Source organism: Onychostoma macrolepis, chromosome 03, assembly GCF_012432095.1.
Source record: "Onychostoma macrolepis isolate SWU-2019 chromosome 03, ASM1243209v1, whole genome shotgun sequence".
NCBI classification, from domain to species: domain Eukaryota; kingdom Metazoa; phylum Chordata; class Actinopteri; order Cypriniformes; family Cyprinidae; genus Onychostoma; species Onychostoma macrolepis.
In genome coordinates, this window is record NC_081157.1 from 37,230,154 (window position 1) to 37,255,469 (window position 25,316).

The window sequence follows — 25,316 nt, forward strand, 5'->3', positions numbered from 1 at the left end:
TTCTCGTATTGAGCTACAATATCATAATCAAGCTCACAATCAGCCTCAGCGCACATATTGTTCAAAGAAATGCATATAAACACACATACAAATAAACATTTATAGATATAGATTCATGTCTGTTTAAAGACTAAAGCCCTTACCTCCTAAAGCTGTTCAAAAATATTCTATGGGTCACTGTGGCACTTAAAAAGTGGCTCTTAAACATCAATGACAAATTTCATTTTGTTTTTCAAGATTAAATAAAAGGTCTTTTTAGAGTAGTGTTTACTGCAGTCTCACATTTTGCCATTTAAATGCCAGTGACAGCATCTGCCACTGCAATTGGAAAATGACTCATATATTTTCAAAGAAATTGTAATAAAAAAATGGCATGTTTTTAAATGCATGCAGCACAGCAATAATAATTTAACTTCTGTATCACAGCATATGCTGGGCTTTTGTTTATAACACATCTTCGGCAGTGAGTTAAGTAGTCTTTAAAGTTATTTATATAGGTAGAAACAATATACTGTAATTTATGTAAACTGTATTATCTAGACACCAAATAGTAAATCAATATGGTTCTGCATAAAAACAAAGTTAAATTCAAATTTGTTATTGCCAACTGTGCTTCTATTTATAAAAGCAGGAGTTAAGTCAACCATATTATTAAGTCCTTATTATGGTGTTATGATGAATAATTATATTGTTGCTCAACTAAGCAATGCACTGCATATATGTGTGAACATGTAAAAATGATTCTAAGTTCAATGTTAGTTGGTTCCAGGTATGATTCATGTATTTGCTATATTTAAAGATGAATTAGAACAGGTTAAATTAATGTATAGCACAGCTCTCATTTAATCCTAACCCCTTACAGCAGACTAACCACCATAACACACACACACACACACTCTCACACACACACACACACACACACACACACACACACACACTCACACACACACACAAAGCTCATCTGTAGAAGCAAAGCTACCCCTTGTACCCTTGACAGACTGAATGAAGACAAATGGCGTTCATGACAAGATTCAGAGCAGGTGACCCACCTTCGGCAGGCTTATCTGTGGAAAAAAAAAAAAAAAGACATACTGAGAGTGAGTCTGACTGCTTTTAAATGATTCATTTCATCAAACAGATTATAAATATTTAGTAGAGTAAAAAGATACAAGTACAAACCAGCAGGTGGAGCTTCCACCTTCTGTCCCTTGGCACCTGAAAAAAATGAAACTTATAATCACAGCATTCAAAAGGGGTCATGTTAAAGTACAAGTCAAAACTGTTAATCTCTTGTTAGGTTTGTTCAGTACTGTGCAAAAGTCTCAGGCCATTAATATTTTCACTAACAAAAAATTTGTTTTAATTCAAGTTTTAAATGTTTTTAGTTTTAAACCAGTTATTTCTATCTTTATAGTTTGTGTCAGTAGGAAATATCAGTTAACGTTCCGTTTGCCATTAATTGTAATAATGCATTGAGATTTTTGTATGCGCAAGGAGTCTGACAACAGAGATCTGATCTCACCATCAACCACCTGCCAGGCATGTCAGACTCCTTGTGCATACGAAAATCTCACTTTATTATTACAGTTAACAGCAAAAGAAATGTTCAGAAATGTAAACTATACAGTATATACACATGTAAATTTAACTACACAGTATATATGTAAATCATGAAAAATTCTACAGGCCTCAGAGCAAAATCGTAACAATAAATAAATGTATAAACACTGATTATATATACAAAACACTTTTGAGATGGCCTAACCTATTTTCAAGGCTGCATGTAAAAAAATTTTTTTAAATAAATAAAAAATCAGTATATGGAGTGAGAGCAGAAAGTATTTTGGAGTGCAGGCATCCGAGCCTCTCCTCTGGTCTAGGTGTAAACAGCTTTGCTACATCGTGCCGCTGTCACTTTCCAAGTCACAGTCTTGGCCTCGAATCGACTCTGGACCTGGAAGGAGCGGTCAGACCTTTACTATTTAGTGTTAAGGATATGAGACACCGCACCTGGCCTCGGCCCTGAGGGTCAGATTGCGTGATCTGCTTGCATACCAAAGCACCGACACGTCTATTTCTGATTAGGTTTGTCTTTCAGACTGCAATATGTTAATGGGGCTCAGGCATTTCTGGTATATCTCCTCATCCCAGAGGGGGAGCGGGATGTGGCGATCCAGTGATTTATAAATGCTTCTCCTGCCTCAGGATCTAAGGATAGAGCAGCGGGTTCACCAGACAGCTGAAGGTCACGACTATACACTAACAGGGACCTGTAACAACTCTACTGGGAAATGCTCAAATGCTCTGAGCAGCTCTCACCTTACCCGTGATGAATTGGCCTGGCAGCGTTAATTTGCTTGGCTAAAATATAGTTAAAAATCTTTGCTAAGGTGGAGGACCCAGTCAGCTTTTCATTAAAATGGCACCGTCTTCTTAAATCCATCGCTAACACCACTGCAATGCCGTGCATGTGGTTTGCTGTCGCTATGGAAACCAATATAATACTCTTGCTCTCATCTGTTGAGCTCAAGTAAACATCTATTAATCATCCTTTATTTCCTTGGTAAATCAAGACAATCTCGCTGGTTAAGCTAAAGGAGCAATCTGGTGGTGATTTGAGCACCTAACTCACTCATTTATGTTTTGCAAAAGCAATATCTTAGAATGTGTCTCAAAATGTTACTGATGTGATATCATTGTTATTATTTTAAGCAAAAAAAAAAAAAATTTAAATGTTGTTTGAAACAAAGCTGAAATAAAATATAAATATTATATGAAAAACCTGGAATAAAACTTAAATGAAAATTAGAAATGTTGCAACTTTTCATTTAAACAAAAATTAAAAATATAACAATTAATTCTATTTCAAAATATTATTAAATACTACAATAGTATATAAATAATACTAAAATAACACTGTGCAATATTGAGACAGATAACTTTTCCTAATGATATTTTTTGAACCTAAATTCTCTAAGGGCTCCTGATCTCCTGCTCAACTCAACTGTTGGCTCTTCTCTGGTTTCCAGTCGTCAGCACTCTCTCCATCTTGCTAGTCTTGGTCCCTGTCACTGCTACACACACCCACAGTGCTAAACACTAACAGACACTCACTCACACTCAACACAAACACACACGTTCTAAAAGTGTAGGTGAGGTAAGAAGTCAAGTGGAGGCCAATGTAGCCCTAATGCTAGAGCTAAAACTAATGCACAGTGATGTAAAGTATTATAGACTAAACCACCTTCACAGCAGCAGTGGTATTATTGTTATCTTAAACTATTAAAATTATTTTGGTAATTAATTTAAGTAAGGTTGAAATAAAATAAAATATAATATTATGAAAAACCTAAAGGCTTTTGGCCTCGGCCCTGAGGGTCAGACTGCATGATCTGCTTGCATACCGAAGTATTATTGTTAACTAAAACAGCTGTTAAATAAAACTATGAAATTTATTTTGGTAATTAATTTTAAGTAAAGTTGAAATAAAATAAAATAAAATAGAATATTATGAACAAACATTAGAAAACTAACTTAAATATTAAAAACTAAAACAGAATTAAAATTACAATTACCCAGCCATATATATATATATATATATATATATATATATATATATATATATATATATATAGAAACAATAACAATAGCACATAAAAATTACTAAAAGAAACTAAAATTAAAAAACTGAATATTCAAAATATTAATAATGTTAAAATAACCCTCTTATTTTTATTATTTTTCTCAGAAAGGGACATCCATTGATAAAAATCATATGGAAGCCCTTTTGCAAGCCTGTTTCCTCCTCCTCAAAACAAACAAATAGATAAATAAATAAATTACAAGGTAATACTTTATTTTAAGGCGTCCTACACGTTACATGTACTTACTATTATAATAACAATACATTATGCATAATTACATGCAAGTAACCCTAAGTCAAACCCTAACTATATAGTAAGTACATGTAGTTAATTAATATTACTCAGTACTTAAATGTACAATTACACTGTAACAGGGACACCTTCAAATAAAGTGTAACCAATTACAACTTTAAAATCACACAATCTAACAATATTTCTCAAAAATTACCTTGTTTATTTTTTTTTTACATTGAGCGAGGCAGACATGGGCTTTCATAGGAGAGAGAAAGAGAGCCAGACAGAGATGGTGAGTGAGATAGACCGAATTTAATGTGGTCGTGTTAAATTAGCATGGAGAAGACTCGGATATCTAAAAGTATGTTTCATAAACAACATATGAGAAAAGTGTAAACGAGTGTTCTAATGCCCTCTCGTCTCCTATGCCTCTCTCTGTGTCGATAATGTGAATCCATTTCCATAAATACAACATCTACGATTACATAGATCTCCATCCTTACATGCTCCATATATAGGCTGGAGAATATATCAATTTTTACGTCCCTATTAATTTCTGTCTGAACATGGAAGGCCCTACATTGCTAATCCATGGTTGTTTTAGAGACACCACCCCCACTGGCCCCTGGGTCACACAGCTATTCTAAAACATAGCAAAATAAACCACACGATGCCCTGAAATTGAGAGCAGGCTGAAATCCAGCATCAGCATTTGAAACTATATCATATTCGTAGCTGCACTCAGAATTTGCTCACTTTAGTTATATTAGCCTACAGCACTAGTATCTACTCTCTCCTTCACTTGGCTGACAAATCACTCTCTACTCTGTTCCTCTCTCTCTCGTCGCTTCCTCACTCTGTTTGGCCAACTAAAATGTTCACGAATCTAATCTCTTATGACATTTACTTCACTACTTCTCTATATCAATTTCTTCACCAAAAGTAAAAGTCTTTTTTGAACCAAAAGCCTCCCGACTTATCAAAATACAGATGTGATTAAGGACAATTCAGTTCAGGTTGTCTAAAAAGAAATGAGAGAGCATGTCGTATAATAACACACACAGCTGATTTCGACCATTTTGACAGGCCAATGGAGGAAGATAGACTTCACAACATTGTCAAGTCTCTCAGACACATCTTGGGATGTGATAACTGAAAGCAGGGGCCTCACTTCGAGTGGCCTTGAGTTAACATGTTGACCCACACCACCCTGCGTTAATGTCGACAAATGCCCTTCGCATATCAGCACATATATGCTTCCAATGCACTGCGACTTGTCACATACAGTGTTATACAAACAAAACCTGGTTCAAAAAGTCAGGCTCAAATGTGTTTCAAGTGTGACTAATACAAAAAAACCTGTGATCTCTGCCCTTCGAAAGCACAGCCTACTGTTATTTATCATATATGGCCAATTCAATCCCAAATGAATGTTTTAAAGTGTCAACGAATTAGGTATGGTACTGAATAATAGTAACCATTTCAATTAAGATGCGTAATATACAAAATATCTTGGTCTGGATCTGGGTCTCGGTTAATTATCTCAAACTTTTCAGCAAGCTAAAAGGAACCACACTGCAAACATGCACATGCGGGGCCCATGCTGGCTTTTTGCGGGCACAGTGGACTAGGGCCAGCCCACACCAAACCTAAACAGACCCAGTGAGGGCTTGCCCAGGCGAGGCCCACAGCTTTGGGCTCACCGTGGGCTCTCTGTGAACAGCCCACACTATGGGACTGCCCACATTAATCCAATGATGGCCCAGTGTGAGCCAGCCCGTTCGGGCCCAGAGCAACTTTTGTACATTTGGGCCCATGCAGGTTTTTGTGTAGGCAGACTGTAATGCAACTAGGAGAATACAAACAACATTGGCCATTCTTTAGCCACTCTGGAATGTACTGGAATGGCTCAAACCAAAAGACACCTTTTCAGAGCCTGTTGTTTCATATAGGCCAGGGATCCACAAATCTGGCTCACGAGATACACTTTCCTGCAGAGTTTAGTTTTAACCTTAATCAAACACACCTGTGCATGGTAATCAATGTCTTTAGGATCATTAGAAAATCACAGTTGGGTGAGTTTGATAAAAGTCGGAATTAAACTCTGCAGTAAAGTGGGTCATTTTTGAGGTGCAACAGACATGAGCCTGTTAATAATAATTTTGTGGGCAGTTTTCTTCCTTACCACTAGGGGTGCTAGGGTGTTTTAGGTTTCCTTAAGTAAAGCCATGTGGGTAGAGGGAGTTAGCAATAACAAGCAGCAGTAACCAGCAAGGCTGTTGTTGTTAATTAATAGTAGTGAGGGCATCCTGGGGGCTAAGTGAGGGCTGCCTGTGCAGGGCCAATACTAAGGGGCCAACATTTTGCCAATGATCAAATTCTCAGGGGCCATTTGTAGGGCAGTGTAGTCAGATTTACAAATGACTCCTTTTAGAGAATCAAAAACAAAGCACAAACAGTGTAGTTCCAGTCACAAACAAATTACTCTTATGAGATGATTCTCTTTGTGAATCATTCACAAACTTTCTATACACTTTCTTGGAGTTTATAACTGAAGTGCCCATAAGTTTATAATTGTATTCATTTATTTCTACAATAAATGCTATTTAAAGTTATTTCCGTTAGTATCCACAGCATTAGATTCTGGTTTTATTATTATAACTGTTAAATTAGTCATTGATTTGCTTATGTACTAGTTTAGAAAGACCCCTACATAATTTCTAACATTACCTGACAGATAATTTATTATGTCTAAATATCAGTCTCTGCATGACAATACTGATGATTTGATTTATAGATACAGATCGTAATATATTATCATTGAAATCTGCGAAAGTTAATTGATCAAAGTGAATCGGAATTGAATCAAATGCTTGTAAATTAGAAACACTGCCGCTATCTTGTCCAGTATACAGATGCACATTTACTTTCTGGCACAGTCCACACGCTTGAGTCATGACACATTGAGTCATGAGTGAAAGAATGTTCGCTTTGACGCGTTTGGTTTAAACAGCTCATTCGCATCTTTGTATAGATATCAGAAGGATCCCAGCGTAAAGAACAAGTGGATAGTTTATTTTCAATGGCACCCCGGATTGTGTCAGAGGGCTGATCAGAGCATTTTGCTTTGTGAAGGAGGCACAGTGTCATGAAGAGTTCACAAAGAAACATTTGTTGAAGGATGAAGCAGTTGCAGACTGCAGCTGCATCACAATCCATAAGTAAATGATTTCATAATGCTTTGTCTGGAAATGACTGTTTTATTTTGATCATGTTGTCAAAACACTCATATGCAATAGCGAGGGAGTGTTGATACTGTTTCCTATGCAATGACTTAAGCCAATCATTACAGTGGCTGATTGCTGACAAGCCTTAGAGGACACGCCCCTTAAAACAGGTCATTTCAGAGAGCGGGTCAGAATTAGGGTGGAAAATAATCAATTGTTTTTTTGTCATGACCCCTTTAATGTTAAACCAATGATATCACATGGACTATTTTAACGATGTCCTTACTACATTTCTGGGCCTTGAACGTGTCAGTTGTGTTGTTGTCTATGCAGGGTCAAAAAGCTCTCGAATTTCATCAAAAATATCTTAATTTATGTTCTGAAGATGAGTGAAGGTCTTAGGGGTTTGGAACAACATGAGGGTGAGTAATTAATGACAGGAATTTCATTTTGGGGTGAACTAAAGGTATTTGCACACTGAGTCCGAAAATCTCATCCAAACTTTTCGCACGTTAAAAAATAAATACTACCTCATGTTGTGTCAATCACGTTTGCACATTGCCTCCGAAAATTTCATCCGTCATAAAAAAAATTAGGATCAGGTGCGATTTTCTGCGTTTTCGTATCTGTAGCAAGCATTTTGATAGGAAATAATGACGAATACGGAAAAAAAAAATAAGGAAAAAATGCATATGAAAATTTCAGACTCAGTGTGCAAGGCCCTTAACCCTTTAATTCTATTATTAACTAGGGATTCCTATTGTAAGGAGTTTGTTGAAACTGGCTGCTGGTCCTGACTTCAATTCTGATGCCCAATGAATATAATGAATTCCTTTTAAAATATTTCAATTTCAGGATAAACAGACTCTGATGAGAACAGCCTAGTGATATATGTAGTGTTTCTAAGGATATCACAAAAAAAAAAATCCCCTCAGGCTTCATTCAGCTCCTCAGATCCAGATTGAAAGCAGCTATTTTTACAAGCGGGTGTGTGATGGAGTGTCTTTGGCATTAGAAGTATTTGGAGTGGATACAAGTGCGGGGAGGGTCGGCCGCACATGATGAAGTTTCCCCGTTTTATGAGGATGGAGAGAGTGATTCTTTTGGCAGCGAGAGGAAACACTTAAGAGAAACACTACAATATCTATCAGTCTCTGCGTGACAGTACTGATGATTTGAGTTATGGAAATAGATCGTAAATATCTCTTTCCTACATACATAGAAAGATGAGGTGGTGAGGATAAAGATAAAGATGAAGATTGGGGAGATGGTGACGCAGAAACAGTTTGATCACGATCATCTGATATAAATAAACCGGTTGCTATGGGTCATGCATGTAATCACACCCTATATAATTTCTAAGAATAGTTAGAAATTATATAGGGATAATTATATAATATCACTTCAGCTGATTCAACAAAAATATTTACATGAGCTGAAGTTCAAACTAGAGATATAAAATAAAATATTAAATTAAAATGATTCTCTCTTCCTGTATTTATGAACTAAAGACAGGCTATCATATAAAATAAATGTCAAAAGGTGTGGTTTATGGTGTGATGATGTTGAGATTAATTATGGCCTCTTTACTTCCTGACAGTGATCTCTTTCTCTTTTCCACTCTCAGGATAGCACTTTGCATTTTTAATAAACCAAGCAAAGTTGTAACTGAACTTGACGGCCAGTGATCATCATGCATTAAGGAAAAGAGCACATTAGACATTTTAACATTAGACATTTAGTTTTTTATGGGGAGGAAACAAACTTTTGAGCAAGTTTTTGAGGACAGAGGGATGATAACGATTTTTCACAAATATAAATGTAATTACTTTTTTCGTCAAATGAAAAGGATAATTTGCATTTTGCTTGACAGAAAATGTTTAAAATATGTATATGACATATAATGTTCGGTGCAAAAAAATAAAATAACATAATATGTGCGAAAAATGTAAAATGAAAAATATATATTTTCAAATTAAAAATAATTATTAAATATAAACAAATAAAAGAAATAATAATAATTAAAAATGTTAAAAACTATAATAAAAAACGTATGTCACAGACTGAACAGGGCAAGCAACAGTTTGGTCAAAAAAAGTCCCAAAACTCTTTTACATTCATCCCAGGTCAGTGGGCCATCCTTATTGTTGAGTCATGCAAACACTTTATTACTTACACTACTCATGCAATTTAATTATTAAAGATACAAGTTTTTCTTTTGAAAGCTGCATTAAAAATGTGCGGGCATGTTGCTTGTACATAAATAGAAATTATTTATACTGTGGGTGCTGAGATTTTGGGTGGTGAAGGAAAGGTTGACGATTTAACAGAGATAAATAGATACAAATTAGCACAGTGGTTTTGTCGGGGCGCTCGAGGAGATTTACCTTCCTGCCGAGTTTAGTTAAAATCTAATCAAATACTCATGAACCAGCTAATCAAGGTCATTGGGTTCTCTTGAATATTTCATGATTCCAGATCTCCAGGAGGAAGACTGAGCAAGACTGATGTTTGTGGAATATGCAACAGGGTTTATGAATATACTCATACAACGATATCAGGTCATGCAGTACATATCCCATTACGTACGCTAAGTTGGAGGACATATTACAAAACACACAAAAAGCAAGAGCTCCCACATCTGCGGTGCGATCCATCATGAAAGAGACGCATGCCAAGGAGTGCATTGTGATGTTAACGGGTATGAGGTAATGCTACACTACCCCAGCTGGAAATGAGACATTGAATGTTAAGACACCTATCACTGTCACCGTTACTGTATATGTGTGTGTGCGTATGTGTGGCGGGGGTTGGGGATGGGATTTTCAGGCATACAAAACCTCCCTTTGGGGATGTCCAAAGATGCCCTCAGTTTGGAAAAACAATTTGTACATAAAATAAAGTTTATAAAAATATGCATCAAATATGCATCTATCTATTTATTTATGTCATTTGTCTATGTCAAGATTTGTTAGCAGTTTTCCAACTGAATAAAACTTTTTTATTTTATTTTATTTCTAAGTTTTTAATAGGATATATATATATATATATATATACTGTGTGTGTGTGTGTGTGTGTGTGTGTGTGTGTGTGTGTGTGTGTGTGTGTGTGTTTATATATATATATATATATATATATATATATATATATATATATATAATTTTTATATATATATAATTTCTTCCTGATAAAATATTATAGAGCTTGACAAAACTAAATAATTTTAAGGCATCTTGCATCCCCCTTGGAGGTGTGCTGAGGCCCTCTAGTGGGTACCGGCCCCCTGGTTGAGAACCATTGGTATATGTATAACTAAATATCTATGTGTGTGGGTCAAAAAAAGAGGATGGAGCAAGAATATGTCGATTTTGGATCACAGAGTTCACAGAGAGTGTCTGTGTCATTCTGCGCTGTGTTGTGGTGAAAATAGGGAGATTTGGGAAAAGGGAGCACCACAATAATGACATTTCAGACGGCAAATAAGAGGCTTAAACTTCCCTAATACTCAATACTCCGGGTGTTTCATTAGCAGGGTTACAGGGAACCAAACTCTTGTTGTCCTGCCAGGACAGAAACAACATTATTTCAGCCTGGCAGGGCAACACAGGCTTATGGAAAAAGAGCCTCAATATTGTCACAGAAGATGCTTAAACAGCACAAGCAAATAATCATTTTAGGACATTTTAGAAGTCCCAAGGAATCCTCCACTCATCTCAAACTGTCACAGGCCGGACATTTGACTATTATGGTAAAGCTTGGATATTATATTAGACTCTTTGTGAAGTAATTTATATTAATGTGACATATCACATGGGCTTTATTTCAGCCCCAATCCAATATTAATGCAAATGCACAATTTATAGCACACAGCCTTGACCCACTATTACAGTACTATCATTACAGAGTATCCATAATCATGGAGCAATATGCAGAGACACACAACTCTGAACACTTCTCCACTGTCAACATGCCCATTTGTAAAATCGCATACCCTCCTAAAAGCTGCTCAAGGCCGCAGGGCTATTCTGGAAGCTGTTTATTAAGGAATCGTGCTCCTTGCCAGTCACTATGGCTTCAGGAGATCCAGACAGACTTTATCTTGACAGTTCCCCACTCTGAGCAAAGTGGCCTGTGTATGTGACTGGGGGACTTGAGTGGAGGGTGGTAAATGTGATCTTTAAAAAGCAATAAACTAAAAGAGGGGCCTCGTGTGTGGTCTGAAGTGTGGAGGTAGGATGAATGAGAAAATGAAAGAGGGACATAAGGATAGGCAAGAGAAGACACAACAGGTTACGCTCCGGTGAAACGATCCAGTTATCTGACACTCTGATGTCATGCTCTCCGACTGGGATTAACACGGAGTCATGGGGCTGAGTTAGAAGGAAAAACTGAATCATAACAGAGACAAGGCAGATCTCAAGAAGCGATGGTGACATAAGACCAAAGACATTGAACTGACCTTGTGTCTTTTTAAAAGGGTCATGCTCAGGAGACATTTGTTTGCTAAATACATGCCTATGACGACCAACTGATGTACTTAACAAAATACTGAACTTTGTACATTACAGAACAGTTTCATGTGTAAAGCAATGGCTGAAAATAATCAAATTTTCTAGGAATACTAGCCAATATGCATGTCTGCATTACTCTCTATACATTTGAATTGGTTATATAAATATAAAAATGTCCTTCTATGGAAATTAGTTTTCTTTTCTTTTTTTTTAAATGCTCATACAGACTTTTCATTTGTATCTGCATGTTCTGATTATCCCTGTCAAATTATTTGTATAAATCAGTTTTTAGTCATTTTAACAAATAATTAAAAATAAACTAATATTAATTCAAATAACAGTTTATTTTTAATCGTTCTTTATATTTTTAGCATAAATGGTTCCGTTTCCTGAGAATGGTTATTATTCCATATTTCTAGTTCCAAATATCTGGAATTTCCAGTTCCGTTTCCAGTAATTACAAACATTCTGATCTGTTTTCCTTAACAGCATCCACCGTTAAGCAGCTTAGAGCCACAATTACTTCCCTGTACATTAAATGCATTTTGAGAGTGTTACTGCATAGCGGCGGTTTTGCTTATTATCCTGCTGTTGCTGGAGTAATGACTTCTCTATGAGGATGGCTTAGATTCTACGCTGAACAGCACTGCTTCTTTCACCTGAAGATTTTTCGGTGTCTGTAAAATCTGTCATTTCTTTCTGCCTCGAGACATGTACTGCACAATGAAAATGAAGAAGGTCATATTTTAGAGACTCAGTCAGACACACAAGTTCACAGCATCATTACATGGCTGAACATGGGTATCCTTTGACATCGACTTCTGATATCTGATGCTAATGATTCCATCTGCTGGTTACACTTCAACGCCTGCAATTCACTCTCCTTAAAAGCTCCATAAAAAGGTGTGGCAGGAAAAGCTTTTACCTCTGTATCAGTGCCAGCAAATGAAATCATACTGTATGTTCAGAACTAACCCCCTCCAAATATCAGCATTAATACTTTGAGGACCACACTTGATATGCTATTGATTTTTAATTGTGCACTACTTCAATCAATAGATTCAATTTCATAATGATCAGAATGTCACCTGCAGGGTCAATCAAGAATTGAGTGTTTGAATGAAGGACGAAACAACATATTCATGCAGCTTTATGTGATATCCTTTGAGTATTCACATATAACGAGTCCTCTTGGAACGGGATTCTACCTCAGATCATTTCAATTGAGTTTGATTACAGAAAAGTATTGTCCATTGGTTAATAATTAGTCATAATGATTAAAGGCTGGAATACACCACAACATTGCCAGAGTTACAGTCTGGAGGCGTTGCCTTTAGTTGCCAAAAGTCAGAGCCAGTCATGCAAATTTTGGGAGCTCACTTTTGACCAATTTCACAGAAAATTGCATCGTGTACGATGGACACAGATTTAGATGATGATTCCATCCAGATGGAGGATATCAAACATGTCTTATATTTCGAGCCGGTTTTAGAACACATATTGTTTTCATTTGTCATAAGTCTCCTAGCAACAAGGCACATGTCTCTGTGTGAATTTGTGTTCAGAATCACTTTAAAGTCTGGCAGTGTGTGATCCTCAGTCGTTTTAGTGCATTATGTCCAGTTTTCCTCTGTAATCATATACAAAGTCAACAAGTGTATGCCTAGGGTTTTAAAACCTCTTCAGATATGAAAAGTCGTGCACTGTATCCCAGCCTTAAAGTAATCATCATAATTCAAACTGGGTATCTTCTCTGTCTAGTCGCCCATACTGCCAAACCCCAAACTGAAAACTGACCTCTCACTCCTGCTGCTGCCAACCCAACCTATAAAATTAATCTTTCAGCACCTGTCACAGCCGAGACCATCTAAACATCTCCTTACAACAAGTTATACATTCAGACCCATGATTTACACTTTAAGCAACTAAAGCAACATTTCTCAGCCTTAGCAGGTAATTAGCTAACAAAAAGTGTAAACTAGTGATCGAGATTTAAGTAATTCAGCTTTATGAATGAAATTATCAACAAATGGATGTTTTTATGGATGTTAAGTATGGGCAAGACACTCAAGCATTCTGCCAGTCAGAGTAAAAGAGCATCATTTACATTAACGTGACACATAAAATGACAAATAGTGGTGATAAAAATATACCGTAGTGTTAAATGTAAAATCGATGTTGAAATGACCTTAAAAGAGCCTTACCTGGCTTCTTCGGTTCAGGCATGGTGGTTCGTCATATGTCGGTCACCCTGACTTTTCTTTCTCCCACACTTTACTCATCTTTCATCCCTTTTATTCCCTCCTCCCTTGGCAAGCATGTCGTCCCCATCCTTGAGAAAAATAGAGGAGGGTGGGTGAGGAGAGAAAAGAGCGATACAGGGAGAGAGAGCGACAGAACGAGTGTTACTTGAGATCTTAAGGGAGTACAACTTGAACAAGAGGAGTAGACGAAAGACAGAGACAAGGGTGAAAAAAGTTTAACATTATAACAAACAGGGTGTCTCTATGTTAATTGGTTATCTGTTTATGGCGTGCTGTGAAACAGGCTATTCGCTAATGGCATGATATACTCATAGATATTTTAACTCACAGCCTGTTTGAAGCACATTACAGTGGAGCTGCTTGACACCTGTGATTATCTATGAAGTGATTCTTGATTCTGACTTGTCAAGAACAGAATCAGGCTGCTGAAATGCTGTCAGAGGTTAACTACGTTTGACAGGCTGACCTTTGGCCTTATAGCTCTCTAACCACTCCTTTCTTTTTAACAAGTATAGTGCTGACCATTCTGCTTATTCATTAGGCTGGTCTCGTAGACCTTCACAAGACACACACTGACTGTGTTTTACAAATAATAAGGCTAAACATTGAATGAAAGCAGTTAAACTGTGGTGCTTTGGTAGCTGGGGCCAGTTGCATAAACTTAGCCTCTATGTTAAGACCGTGCCTTAAATACGAGTTTGATCAACTAGCATTTAGCAAAGGGGTAATCAGTTTAATTTTTGGATTTAACTAAGACTAATCTAGGATTTAATGTATTAAATAAATGTTAAAAAAATTATGACCAGCCTTAAAGAAAAAAATTGTAAGCTTATTTTAAATTTTAAACTTTTAAGACTAGCTTTTATGGCCCCAGGTTAAATAACTCAGCCAAATACATATGCTGACGCATATAAAAATAATGAGATATTTAGTCAACATAACTTAATAATATAACAAAATGACTTGAATGCTCATTATAATATTATTTCTCGAGTGCCAGTTTTTTTTTAAGAATGTTGATATATATGTAAAAATAATTGATGAATTATTAAAAAATAATTTGTGTCAAGTGCATCTGTCAATTCACACATATTATACACACATATGACACATATAATTGCACACCTTAGAACATTCATCAGCCAATCAGACTCAAGCTTTCAACAGCTCTGTAGTATAAGCTTACATTAATACGCTACCATTCAAATGTTAAAGTCAGCAAGACTTTTTTAATACTTTATTTAGCAAGGATGGATTATTAAATTAATAAAAATGACAGCAAACATTTGCATTGTTGCAAAACTGTTTGTTTAGTTAAAATGTTTAATTTCTATTAATCAAAGAGAAAAAAAAAAAAAAGAGATCATGGTTTCCATAAACATTAAGCAGTACACTGTTAATAAGATTGATAATGATAAGAAATGTTTATATTAAAATGATTTCCAAAGGATCATGTAACATTGAAGAATGGAGTAATGACTGCTGAAAATTTAAATTTGCCATCACAAGATAAATCTACATTTTAAAATATATTAAAATAGAGAGCATTCATTTTAAATTGCAATAACAATTCACAATATTACTGTTTTTACTGTATTTTTGATTGAATAAATGCAACCTTAATAAGCAGACACTGACCCCAAACTTTTAAACAGCAGTGTATATCAAATATTTCAATATTTGTCATTTTTATCAGCTAAAATATTATTTTTGTCATGTAAACTCTGAAGACATGTTATGAAAAACTGACTAAAATGAATATGATATTACATAATAATGACCAAATTAAAAGTATATTTTCTTCAAAAGCCATCCACTGGCTAAAACAACAAGAATGTAAAATGAAATGCTGTGAAACACTAAATAAATTGCACAACGCAATGATCACAAAATGCCCTGTGTATGGTGTACAGATCTCTTTAAAGGCAAAACTGGGGAGATCAGAGTTTAGTCATGCCCCTGGTGCGAAAGCTTGAAGTGTAGAGTTCAGTGACGCTCTATTAAGCTTGACACACGATAAATGCTCTTTTGAACTTTAATTTGGGGGAGAGAAGACTGGGCAGAGACTGTGCTATTTATAGAAAGTGCAACTTGAGAGGCAGGTGTCAAGGAGAAAAGGAAAAAGAGAAATATCACAAAGGAGAAGAGACAGAAGAGATGCACGTACAAGCACAAGACATATGCAGCGGAAAGGAAAGTGATATATTGAAGACAACAGGCAGGAAACAAGATACTTCGTGCTTCATAGAGTGCTAACTTCATTTATTTGATTCAATTACACGTAATAAGTGCTTGGTAAAGAAAATATTAATCATATGTCAAGAGCAGAACGACTCTCGTCATGAAATGTAAGCAGAAAATGTTACGACGCTTTATGACAAAATGTCAACACATGAGTAACACACATGCCTTTACAGTGAGGAGATGGCTAATTATAGTCCTGCAGGAGTGTGGGGCTGTACCATTGTCTGAGGACATGCTGACAGACAGCAATGACTAGATGGAAGAGGTATATATTCATTTCAAAGTAGGAATGTCTTGGAAATCACATGGCATGAGTGCATGGAGAACCCAAGCCCTTCTGCTGAAACAGTCTATTAATCATACAGGCGCTCTTATGTGTTCAGTTATGGAAATGCCAATACGCCACGCTGTATCACTTACCTCACTGTCATCTGATTAATGTAATTAAAAGGGCGTGCGTGTGTTTGTTTTTCTCCTGCCTTGGATTTTAATGGCAATCCATGGGTCCCGTACTGAGTGGCGCAAATGGGTACACTATTGATTGGGGGAAAGAGTGTAAGATAATTGTTAACTTTGATTTACAGTACAATAGGAACAGAACAGTACAGAACAAAATGAGTTTGTGGAGCACAACAACTGTGTGCTACTGTAATTGATTGCAATCGATCTAAGCTAGTGGTTAACCCTGATGGTCCATTCTGGAACTGTTGTCAATGTGGTAAATTAGAAAGTTCTCAGGTGGTTTTTATGCACACATAACTTCGGTCATGTCTGTAATGGCTTAAACTGGAAAACATTTTATTAAATTACATGTCAGACCCAAGGACAACATCACTAAATAATTGCATTATACATTACAGCCACTTCTGGCCCTGTGGACTTTTAAGAAATAAACTCTTTTAAAACATTTCACACACTGTGACTGGTTTATTAAATGACGTAAATGTGAAAGTCAACCATTTTCACCACCCTGTTATTTCCACCACATGTCAAATTATTTCATGTGTTTTATAGCACTGAGTGATGAAAATGACATCTTTGAACTAAATTGAGAAATGTCTTGACTGACACACTTGCCAAGTTCCAAAAATGTAACCAAAAATGATTTAAGCACAGTAAAAGCATTTTAGAGACAGTTTTAATAGGACAAGTTTAAATATGTGTAATAAAAATCAGGTATAGTTCATAGGCCTTATGAACGATAGCATGCAAAAATCAGCAACGTCTGAATATTGACAGTAGAGCCTAGAATAATAATGATTGCAGACAGTCATTTGAGATGAATGGAAAGGTCTTGTCATCAATCAATTCATGTTGAAATGTGTTCTACCAACGTGGGCACATTCTCCTGTGTAACTAAACCACTCTCTAGTGTCCAACTGCAGTCATTACATTTTATTAACCGTGAAGAAAATCCTCTCAAGAACTGAATAAAAATAAATAAAATGCCAGCAGCGACTCCTACTGGTTCAGTGATTCATGCTGCACAAAATTCAGGTGTAATTTCAATTTCGTACACAGTAGGGGCAGTACATCACTTATTTTCTGGCCTCTAAAATGGCATTAAAATGAACCAAATTTTGTGCAATATTGCAAATAAAACGCATAAATCAGCATATTTTAAATTTTGGAGATAGACAACGTTGACTAATGTACCAAATAACATTAAAAGTTACATTAAAAAAGTAAATTTGCAAGCTAATATATTAATTTAATCCAATATAAAATGAGAAAGTGATGAAAAACACAAAAGACTGAGTCCCGCTATATTGCTCAGGCTGCACTGCAGTGTCTATTCACAGGCGCGATCCCACTACTGATCGGCACGGGGGCTTTGACCTGCTCCGTTTCCGACCTGGGCCGGTTCACCCCTCCTTAGACGACCTGGTGGTCCCGAGCTCCCCCAGGAGCACCATATCGATACCGAACTTAGTGCGGACACCCGATCGGCATAGTCCACTGCAGCCCAGAACCCCTGAGCTCAAGCGGTCCGCCAGCCTCAGCCTCCCAGCAGCTTGGATTACAGGCGCACGCCACTGCGCCCGGCGAGAGAACTGCAGATTTTAGCAGCTCTTAAATGTAACTGCGCTCTGGTGTGCGGCGCGCCCTCTAGCGCTCCAGAACACAAACAACCGCGGCTCTGTGTGCAGTGTTGCCATGTCCGCTTCACATCAGCGTATTTGAGCTTCTTCAGAAAGGTGCTTGCATTTGTATGTTATGTTGTACTTTATTTTTTCAGAAAGCAGGTTTACACTTTATTTTAAGGCAGGGGTGTCAAACTCAGAGTTTAGATGCAACCCTAATTAAACACACCTGATCCAGCTAATTAAGTCATTCAGGTTTATTTGAAAACTAGATGGTTTGTGTGTTGGAGCAGGGTTGGAAAAAAACTCTGCAGGGCTGCGGCCCTCCAGGAACTGAGTTTGACACCCTTGTTTTAAGGTGTCCTTGTTACAGTGTAATTATAGATTTAAGTACTGAGTAATATTAATTAACTACATGTATGGTTAGGGTTAGGATAAGGGTTTGACTTAGGGTTACTTGCATGTAATTATGCATAATTTATTGTTATTATAATAGTAAGTACATGTAACATTTGTAACAAGGACACCTTAAAATAAAGTGTTACCGAAAACGTTTTTTTTTTTTAAATCTTTTTATTGCATTTTAAGTATGCAAATGTACATATAAAATTCCAGAGAGAACAAGAACAAACAAAAAAAGCTTATCAGTATTTTACCTTAAATTAAATTTAAATACATTTTGTTGTCCCCAAAGGGGAAATTTGTGTTGGACTCAAGTTGTTCAACAAGACCATTGGATCAACAAACAACAAAATATCAACAAGACCATTAGATCCATAAACAACCATACACACACAGAGCAAGTTAAAAAACAACAACAACAAAAACACCTACCCTTAAGACACTCATTCATCATTTAACATTTTAATTGACATAAGAATAAATAACTTTTTTAAATGATTATACCTACATATAATCGTTTAATAAAATATCACCTCACCTTTTCCTAGTCTTTTATCAACATATTTCCAACTCCACCACATTTTAAAAACAATTTGAAAGGTCCCCAAACTCCATCAAAAATTGTATATTTGTCTCTTAATATACAATTTATATTTTCCACTGACATTTCTTACCATTTCTTTCAGCCATATTTGCTGCACATATACTTTTCCAATTGAAAGAACTAAGCCGTTTTGCTTGAAGAATAAATATTTATAAATATACTGTATATTCCGATCGAGTACTAAAGTATAAATATTCTTTCGGGTGAGGCAAGTTGTTTATTTGGGTCTTGTTTTGTCAGTTTTGTGTTTGTAGCGAGACCTGGCAACACTTCTCTAGTTCATTCTAATGGTTAAAGAAAAAGAAGCACAATTATCAAGAACACATATTAATAATTAAACATTTCGCATTAATATAATCTACAAAGCATGAATGAACGATGTAAAGTGTGCTTCGATCGGCATTTTTAATGTTTCTACGACTTTTGTTTTGAAACGCTGTACTTCCGGTTCACAGAGGGGAAGTCTTTCAAGGCTTGCGACAAAATGGCCACGATAAGAGTCTTGTCGCTTATTCTGTCCGTCCTGTCAGGTGTAACGCTGTTATGGACACAATCTGGCGAATGCAATAATGGTCGAAGGGTAAGTCCAATATATCTGTGAACTCTCACAGTCACGCGATGCGTATTGTACGTGTATGTGCTGTCTTGCTCAGGGAGCTTGTTAGCATGCTAGGCTGCTGTCTGATCTGTCTGTATGCAGATGAATGCATGACAATGACTGAATGTAAACGGTTTTTTTCTGCCAGTCAGGAGATGCTGTGGACACCGATTTTAGCGGATTTTCTGTGCCACTGGAGCACTCATTTGAAGTGGGTGAGTATTAAGGTAACATTAATTGATTAATAATTAGTGTGTCTCTTTGCAGTTTAGTCACCGTTTGTCTTTTGTTTCAGATGATGTCCCCAGATTTCGCCTTCGTGGTGCCCTGCAATTCAGGGGTGGAAGAGAAAACGGTGTGTATCTCTCCCAAAACCAGCTCTCTGAGAAAGAAAGGAGTACCCTGAAGGTGAGAAGAGGCCGTTTGTAGGAAAGCGAGGATATTTGTGGCTAAGGAGGGAAGACTGTCATGTTGAAATGTGTTAAGCGTATCTTCTGTCTGGTATAATATAGTTTTTCTCTGTCTGTGTGCTTCAGGATGTGGCAGCAGTTGACGGTCTGTACAGGATTCGAGTGCCTAGAGTCTCTCTGCAGGTGGATCGACAGACAGAGAGACAGTCTGAAGGTTACCTTACTACATTCGTTAGAGCCGTAAGTCAACCTCCTGCAATTAACAACATTATATATATTTAATTACAAATAGTTCTGGGTCAGCAAGATTTTATTTATAAGAAATGAATACTTTTAAACCAGTACAAATGCATTAAATTGATCAAAAGTGACAGTAAAGACATTTACAAAAAAGTCTATTTCAAATAAATACTGTTCTTCTGAACTATTTATTGATCAAAGCAGCATGAAAAATTTGTAAGTGTCCGCAGAAATATTAACATTGCATATTAGCGTTGATAACACTGATTTAAAAAGTGTCTTGAGCACCAAATCCGCATATTAGTATGATTTCTGAAGGGTCACTTCAGTGACACTGAAGAATAGTGAATAAATTCCATCACGGGTATAAATGGCATTTAAAAACGTTGAACTAGAAAATAATTTTAAATTTTAGTACGGTATTTTACAGTATTAATGTTTTTACTGTATTTTGCAGCCTTGGTGAGCATAAGAGAAGAGCTGTAGTGTGTGTGTATAAATGTAAATATTTTTATATAGTATGTATGCAAAGTACTAAAATTGAACAAGTCTTGTCTTGCTTTTCTCCCAAGTGCTCACTGGTGGAGTCCCACCTTAGTGATTTCATCACGCTTCACACTGACGTCAGTGGATCTATCATTGGCATTTCCATAGTAACAGTCCCTGGGTCATGTCGTGGGATAGAGGTGGAGGATGAGGTTGACCTGGAAGTCTTTAACACAACAATAAGTGTCGTGGCGCCAGTCACTGCACCTCCGTGAGTACAAACACACACACAAACCCCTTCTCCGACTGATACTTTTGATACGTTTTTGACTCCATGGCCCCCTTTGTCCAAGACATTATCAAATTATTGTTTTTTTTTTTTATATATGTGACCCTGGACCACAAAACCAGTCATAAGTGTCAATTTTTCGAAATTGAGCATCTGAAAACTGAATAAATAAGCTTTCCATTGATGTATGGTTTGTTATGATCGGACAATATTTGGCTGAGATACAACTATTTGAAAATCTGGAATCTGAGGGTACAAAAAAATCTAAATATTGAGAAAATCGCCTTTAAAGTTGTCTGAATGAATTTTTAGCAATGCATATTACTAATCAAAAACGACGTTTTGATATATTTACAGTAGTAAATTTATAAAATATCTTCATGGAACATGATCTTTACTTAATATCCTAATGATTTTTGGCATAAAAGAAAAATCGATCATTTTGACCCATACAATGTATTTTTGCCTATTGCTACAAATATACCCCAGCGACTTAAGACTGGTTTTGTGCTCCAGGGTCATATATATATATATATATATATATATATATATATATATATAATAAAATAAAATATATCTTTTTTTTTTTTTTATAACTAACTGTAATTAATTATAAGACTTATTGGGGAACCCTGAAAGTTTGTAGAGGCTTCATAATGAATTGAGAAGATTTTGTACTATATTAGTTGACCTTAAAATAACACTTACTAGAGGAGGTAAACACTACACTCACAAATTGCATTGACTGCGTATGTTATTATCAGCTCATCTGGAAATGAGTTTGTCTCTTTGGCTCTGATTTAGACCTGAAACAGCACCCTACATTGAGAGAATGGAACAAGAAATGGAAAAGAAAGGCAAAAACCCACAAGAGCAGAAATCCTTCTTTGCCAAATATGTGAGTATTTTTATTTTTTCAGTGTCAAAAATATATTTTTGATGTCACATTATTGTTTTGCCAGTTTTTACCTTGGGTTCCTGTTAAGTTCACACAAATAATTATGTTTGCATTTGACTAATTATTAATGTGATAATTTTTCCCAGCTATCTAGGTAGTAAAAGTGTGGAACATTTTGTATTACACTAATCTCCTCTCATCTTTTATTCCACCTCCTGTCCAAATGGCCTCAATTCCTGCTAATAGTGTCTCTTAGCATATTTATTTCTTTTGTGTTTGTTTAACAGTTTAACAGTGTGTTCTGGAACTAGTGGACTGCAGTGCCTAAGCTGACCGTTACTTTATGTTTTTGGGTGTTATATTTTGAGCTAACCGTTATTTCATTTGCTGCTCTGCTTCCGTGGTCCGTTCTGCCCAGGCCTGAATATGCCTACCAGTAGTACTAATGTCCCTCTTTGTGACCGATCTCTTAATTCTCCGGCAGCGTGTGTCGTGCTCGGCCGTTCTGCATTCACTATGCTGTGACTGTGCTGTGTCTGTGTTGACTTTGTGCCGGTCTGTGCTGTGTTCCAGTGGTATTTGATTCTGGGAGGTGCAGTGTTCCTCATGGCCACCAGTTCAGCACAGGCCCCACCAGGGGGCGCCAGAGAGCAGAGCTGATTTCCATTCATTTCAAGTACTGAAATCTCATTTTAGCCTACTTGGTTACTCTGTCACTCCAGCTGCATTTCTCAATGTTGTGTGTGTATATGGGCCAGCACACGCACCCACATACATACAAACTCAAATCCTCTGAACCTTCCTCTGTTTCAGCTTGGTGTTCAGTTGTTTTTGTGCGTCTTTCTTATGCTTTCTGTGTACGTTTCCTGCTGGGTCATGACCAGATCAGTGGTGTTTTGATTAAATAGGGGCCTCACAATCAGCTAGGCCGGTAATTTTAGCAGGTGATCGTAGTCTCAAGCTAAGAGATGTTCATGACCCACGTTGCTTGCTTCACTCTTTCCTGTTGTTTTTTTTTTTTTTTCAGTCTCATTTCTCCTGATTTCTCCCTACCAGTGGAAAGTCATTTGTAAGAAGCAGTAAGTGGTGGAGGTTGGACAATGAGAGAGCAAGGAAGGATGAAACTGAAAATTATTTGCTTGGGGAAACCAATTAATTCAATGGCTTGTAATTGTCCTGCACCTAATCATTGACTCTGGAGAGGAACCGTCATGTGTTGCATTTTAAACTGTGTACAAATGTGTTCAAACTTTCTGTTGTGTTTTTCTTTTCTCTTTCATCAACAGTGGATGTATATTGTCCCTCTCGTTCTGTTCCTAATGATGTCTGGAGCTCAGGATCAGTCTGGAGGCGGAGCCGGAGGTGGGGCAGCCAATGGTGGAGGACGATAATTCCCATGGCAACAAAGACTCCTGTGTTGTACATAATAATTTAAACCAGATTTTGAGTTCATTAACATGCATAATGACGCATACATTTACAAACGAAGGATAGTTCTAGAGAGATGATGATTGAAAAACTTAACTTATAACTGCATTGTTGGATTGCGTTTATACTACTGATTTAATAAAATAATTTGATGACCGTTAAAGTTGTCAGCTTGGTTATTTACTACAAGTCATGCCATTCATAAATAATAATACAGGCATTTTGAAACGGGAAATCAAGCTGGATGGAGAGCTTTAAAAGTTCATCCTCTTATATGCAGCTCTTAGACTTGTTTCCTGGCTCAGTGCCATTTGAGCTAGTTTGTTTTGAATCATGTTGATGCTGGTAATACCACACCATAAAAAACTAGTCATCTACTGTAAACCAAATATCTCTTCATCATGGTTATGGTATAAGCTCAATACTAAATTAAAATATTCCTGCAGGGAAAATTCAATCACAAAAATGACTTATTAAGCTCTCTTTAGTTTAGTTAACAAAGCCCTCTTTTGAATTTAAAGAAATATTTTGATTTCAGTATAATGCAATAGATTAAGGTGTAAAAAAACAAATATTCCACCTTACAGTAATATACTTACAATGTAAGTCAAAGGTGCTTGGTATTAAATAAGATAAAACATTAAAATGCACATTGTTATAGTCAAATTACTTAAACATTGTATGTTTTAATATGAAATACAATGTGATCTAATTGTAAAAACAATACCATATCCACCTTATTTTTCAATGCGGAAGCAAGCCATTTTCTGTGCATGTGCGCGACTTCCGCTTCATTAGCTGCCGTAGGGAAATAACGAGAAGAATAACAACTTGAAGTAAACGGTTGAACTATGTGCACTACAAAACAGTGTGTTCATAATTAAGATAATACATTAAAATAATATTGTAAGACACACCAGTTTGCAAAATCAAGCAGCTAAAAAGCAAATGACACCAGAAGCCAGACCCATAAAATTTACAAATTACCGCATCTGCATCCACTCTTTAAATCCTCCTGATTGCCTGAGACTGATGTATTGAGCTTGACATTTTTTTAAAGAAAATAAACTGTTTGAAAACGAAGTTACAAATTAGGCCTATAATCAAAAAGTTTATGGTCAGTAAGGGTTTTTTTGTTTTTTTTAAATTATTATTAATAGGCTACTTTTATTCAGCCAGGATGCATTGCATTGATCAAAAGTGACAGTTTATTTTGTTACAAAATTTAATTTTCTATTTCATAAATGCTGGTTATTTGAACTTTGTTTTTTTTATCAAAGAATCTTGGAAACAATGCATCACTATTTCCACAAACATATTGAGCAGCACAACTGTTTTCAACATCGAAAATATTAAGAAAGGTTATTTAAGCAGCAAATCATCAGCATATTAGTATGATTTCTGAAGGATCATGTGGCACTGACTGAAGAGTGAAGTAATGGCTGCTGAAAATTCAGCTTTGCCATCACAGGAGTAAATTACATATATAAGTAGGATAAGAGCTTAAATTGGAAGGTAGGTTACCGGCAAAGCTATAAAAAAAAACAAAAAAACAACAACCTTGTTTCAGTTCAAATTAGTTTGACTTTCAACCATAATTTAGTACCTCTGAAGCTTTATACAACATATTCACAGTTTTTATTTTATTTTTTTTTTTTATTGAGATTCAGAAAAAAAAGGCAGCTCATGGCCACAGTTGGTTGAGATTAATCATGGAAGCTTGACCTTCGACAGACATGGCTTTTCGAGATTT

General features: G+C 36.3%; 2 protein-coding genes across 4 annotated transcripts in view; one reads left to right on the forward strand and one right to left on the reverse strand.

Moving 5' to 3' along the window:
- The window catches only part of mybpc2a (myosin binding protein Ca), a 31,160-nt gene extending 17,017 nt beyond the window's left edge, over positions 1 to 14,143 (reverse strand). For both annotated transcript variants that reach the window (XM_058769166.1, XM_058769164.1), the window contains exons 1-3: positions 13,821 to 14,143; positions 1,180 to 1,215; positions 1,050 to 1,064 (exon numbers count right to left, since the gene is read on the reverse strand). In XM_058769166.1, coding sequence (XP_058625149.1) covers positions 1,050 to 1,064; positions 1,180 to 1,215; positions 13,821 to 13,842 — 73 coding nt within the window. In that variant the 5' untranslated portion in view covers positions 13,843 to 14,143. The remainder of the gene's footprint in view (positions 1 to 1,049; positions 1,065 to 1,179; positions 1,216 to 13,820) is intronic.
- Positions 14,144 to 19,640: 5,497 nt separating this feature from the next.
- emc10 (ER membrane protein complex subunit 10) lies at positions 19,641 to 23,726 on the forward strand. Of its 2 annotated transcripts, XM_058770250.1 has the most exons (8): positions 19,641 to 19,794; positions 19,961 to 20,027; positions 20,108 to 20,220; positions 20,349 to 20,462; positions 21,035 to 21,219; positions 22,042 to 22,135; positions 22,709 to 22,811; positions 23,422 to 23,726. In XM_058770250.1, exons 1-7 carry the CDS (start codon positions 19,699 to 19,701, stop codon positions 22,793 to 22,795), a joined length of 756 nt encoding a protein of 251 aa, XP_058626233.1. In that variant the 5' UTR covers positions 19,641 to 19,698; the 3' UTR covers positions 22,796 to 22,811; positions 23,422 to 23,726. The 2 variants fall into 2 exon arrangements, with proteins under 2 accessions (XP_058626233.1, XP_058626232.1); XM_058770249.1 differs by lacking the exon at positions 22,709 to 22,811.
- Positions 23,727 to 25,316: the final 1,590 nt, after the last annotated feature.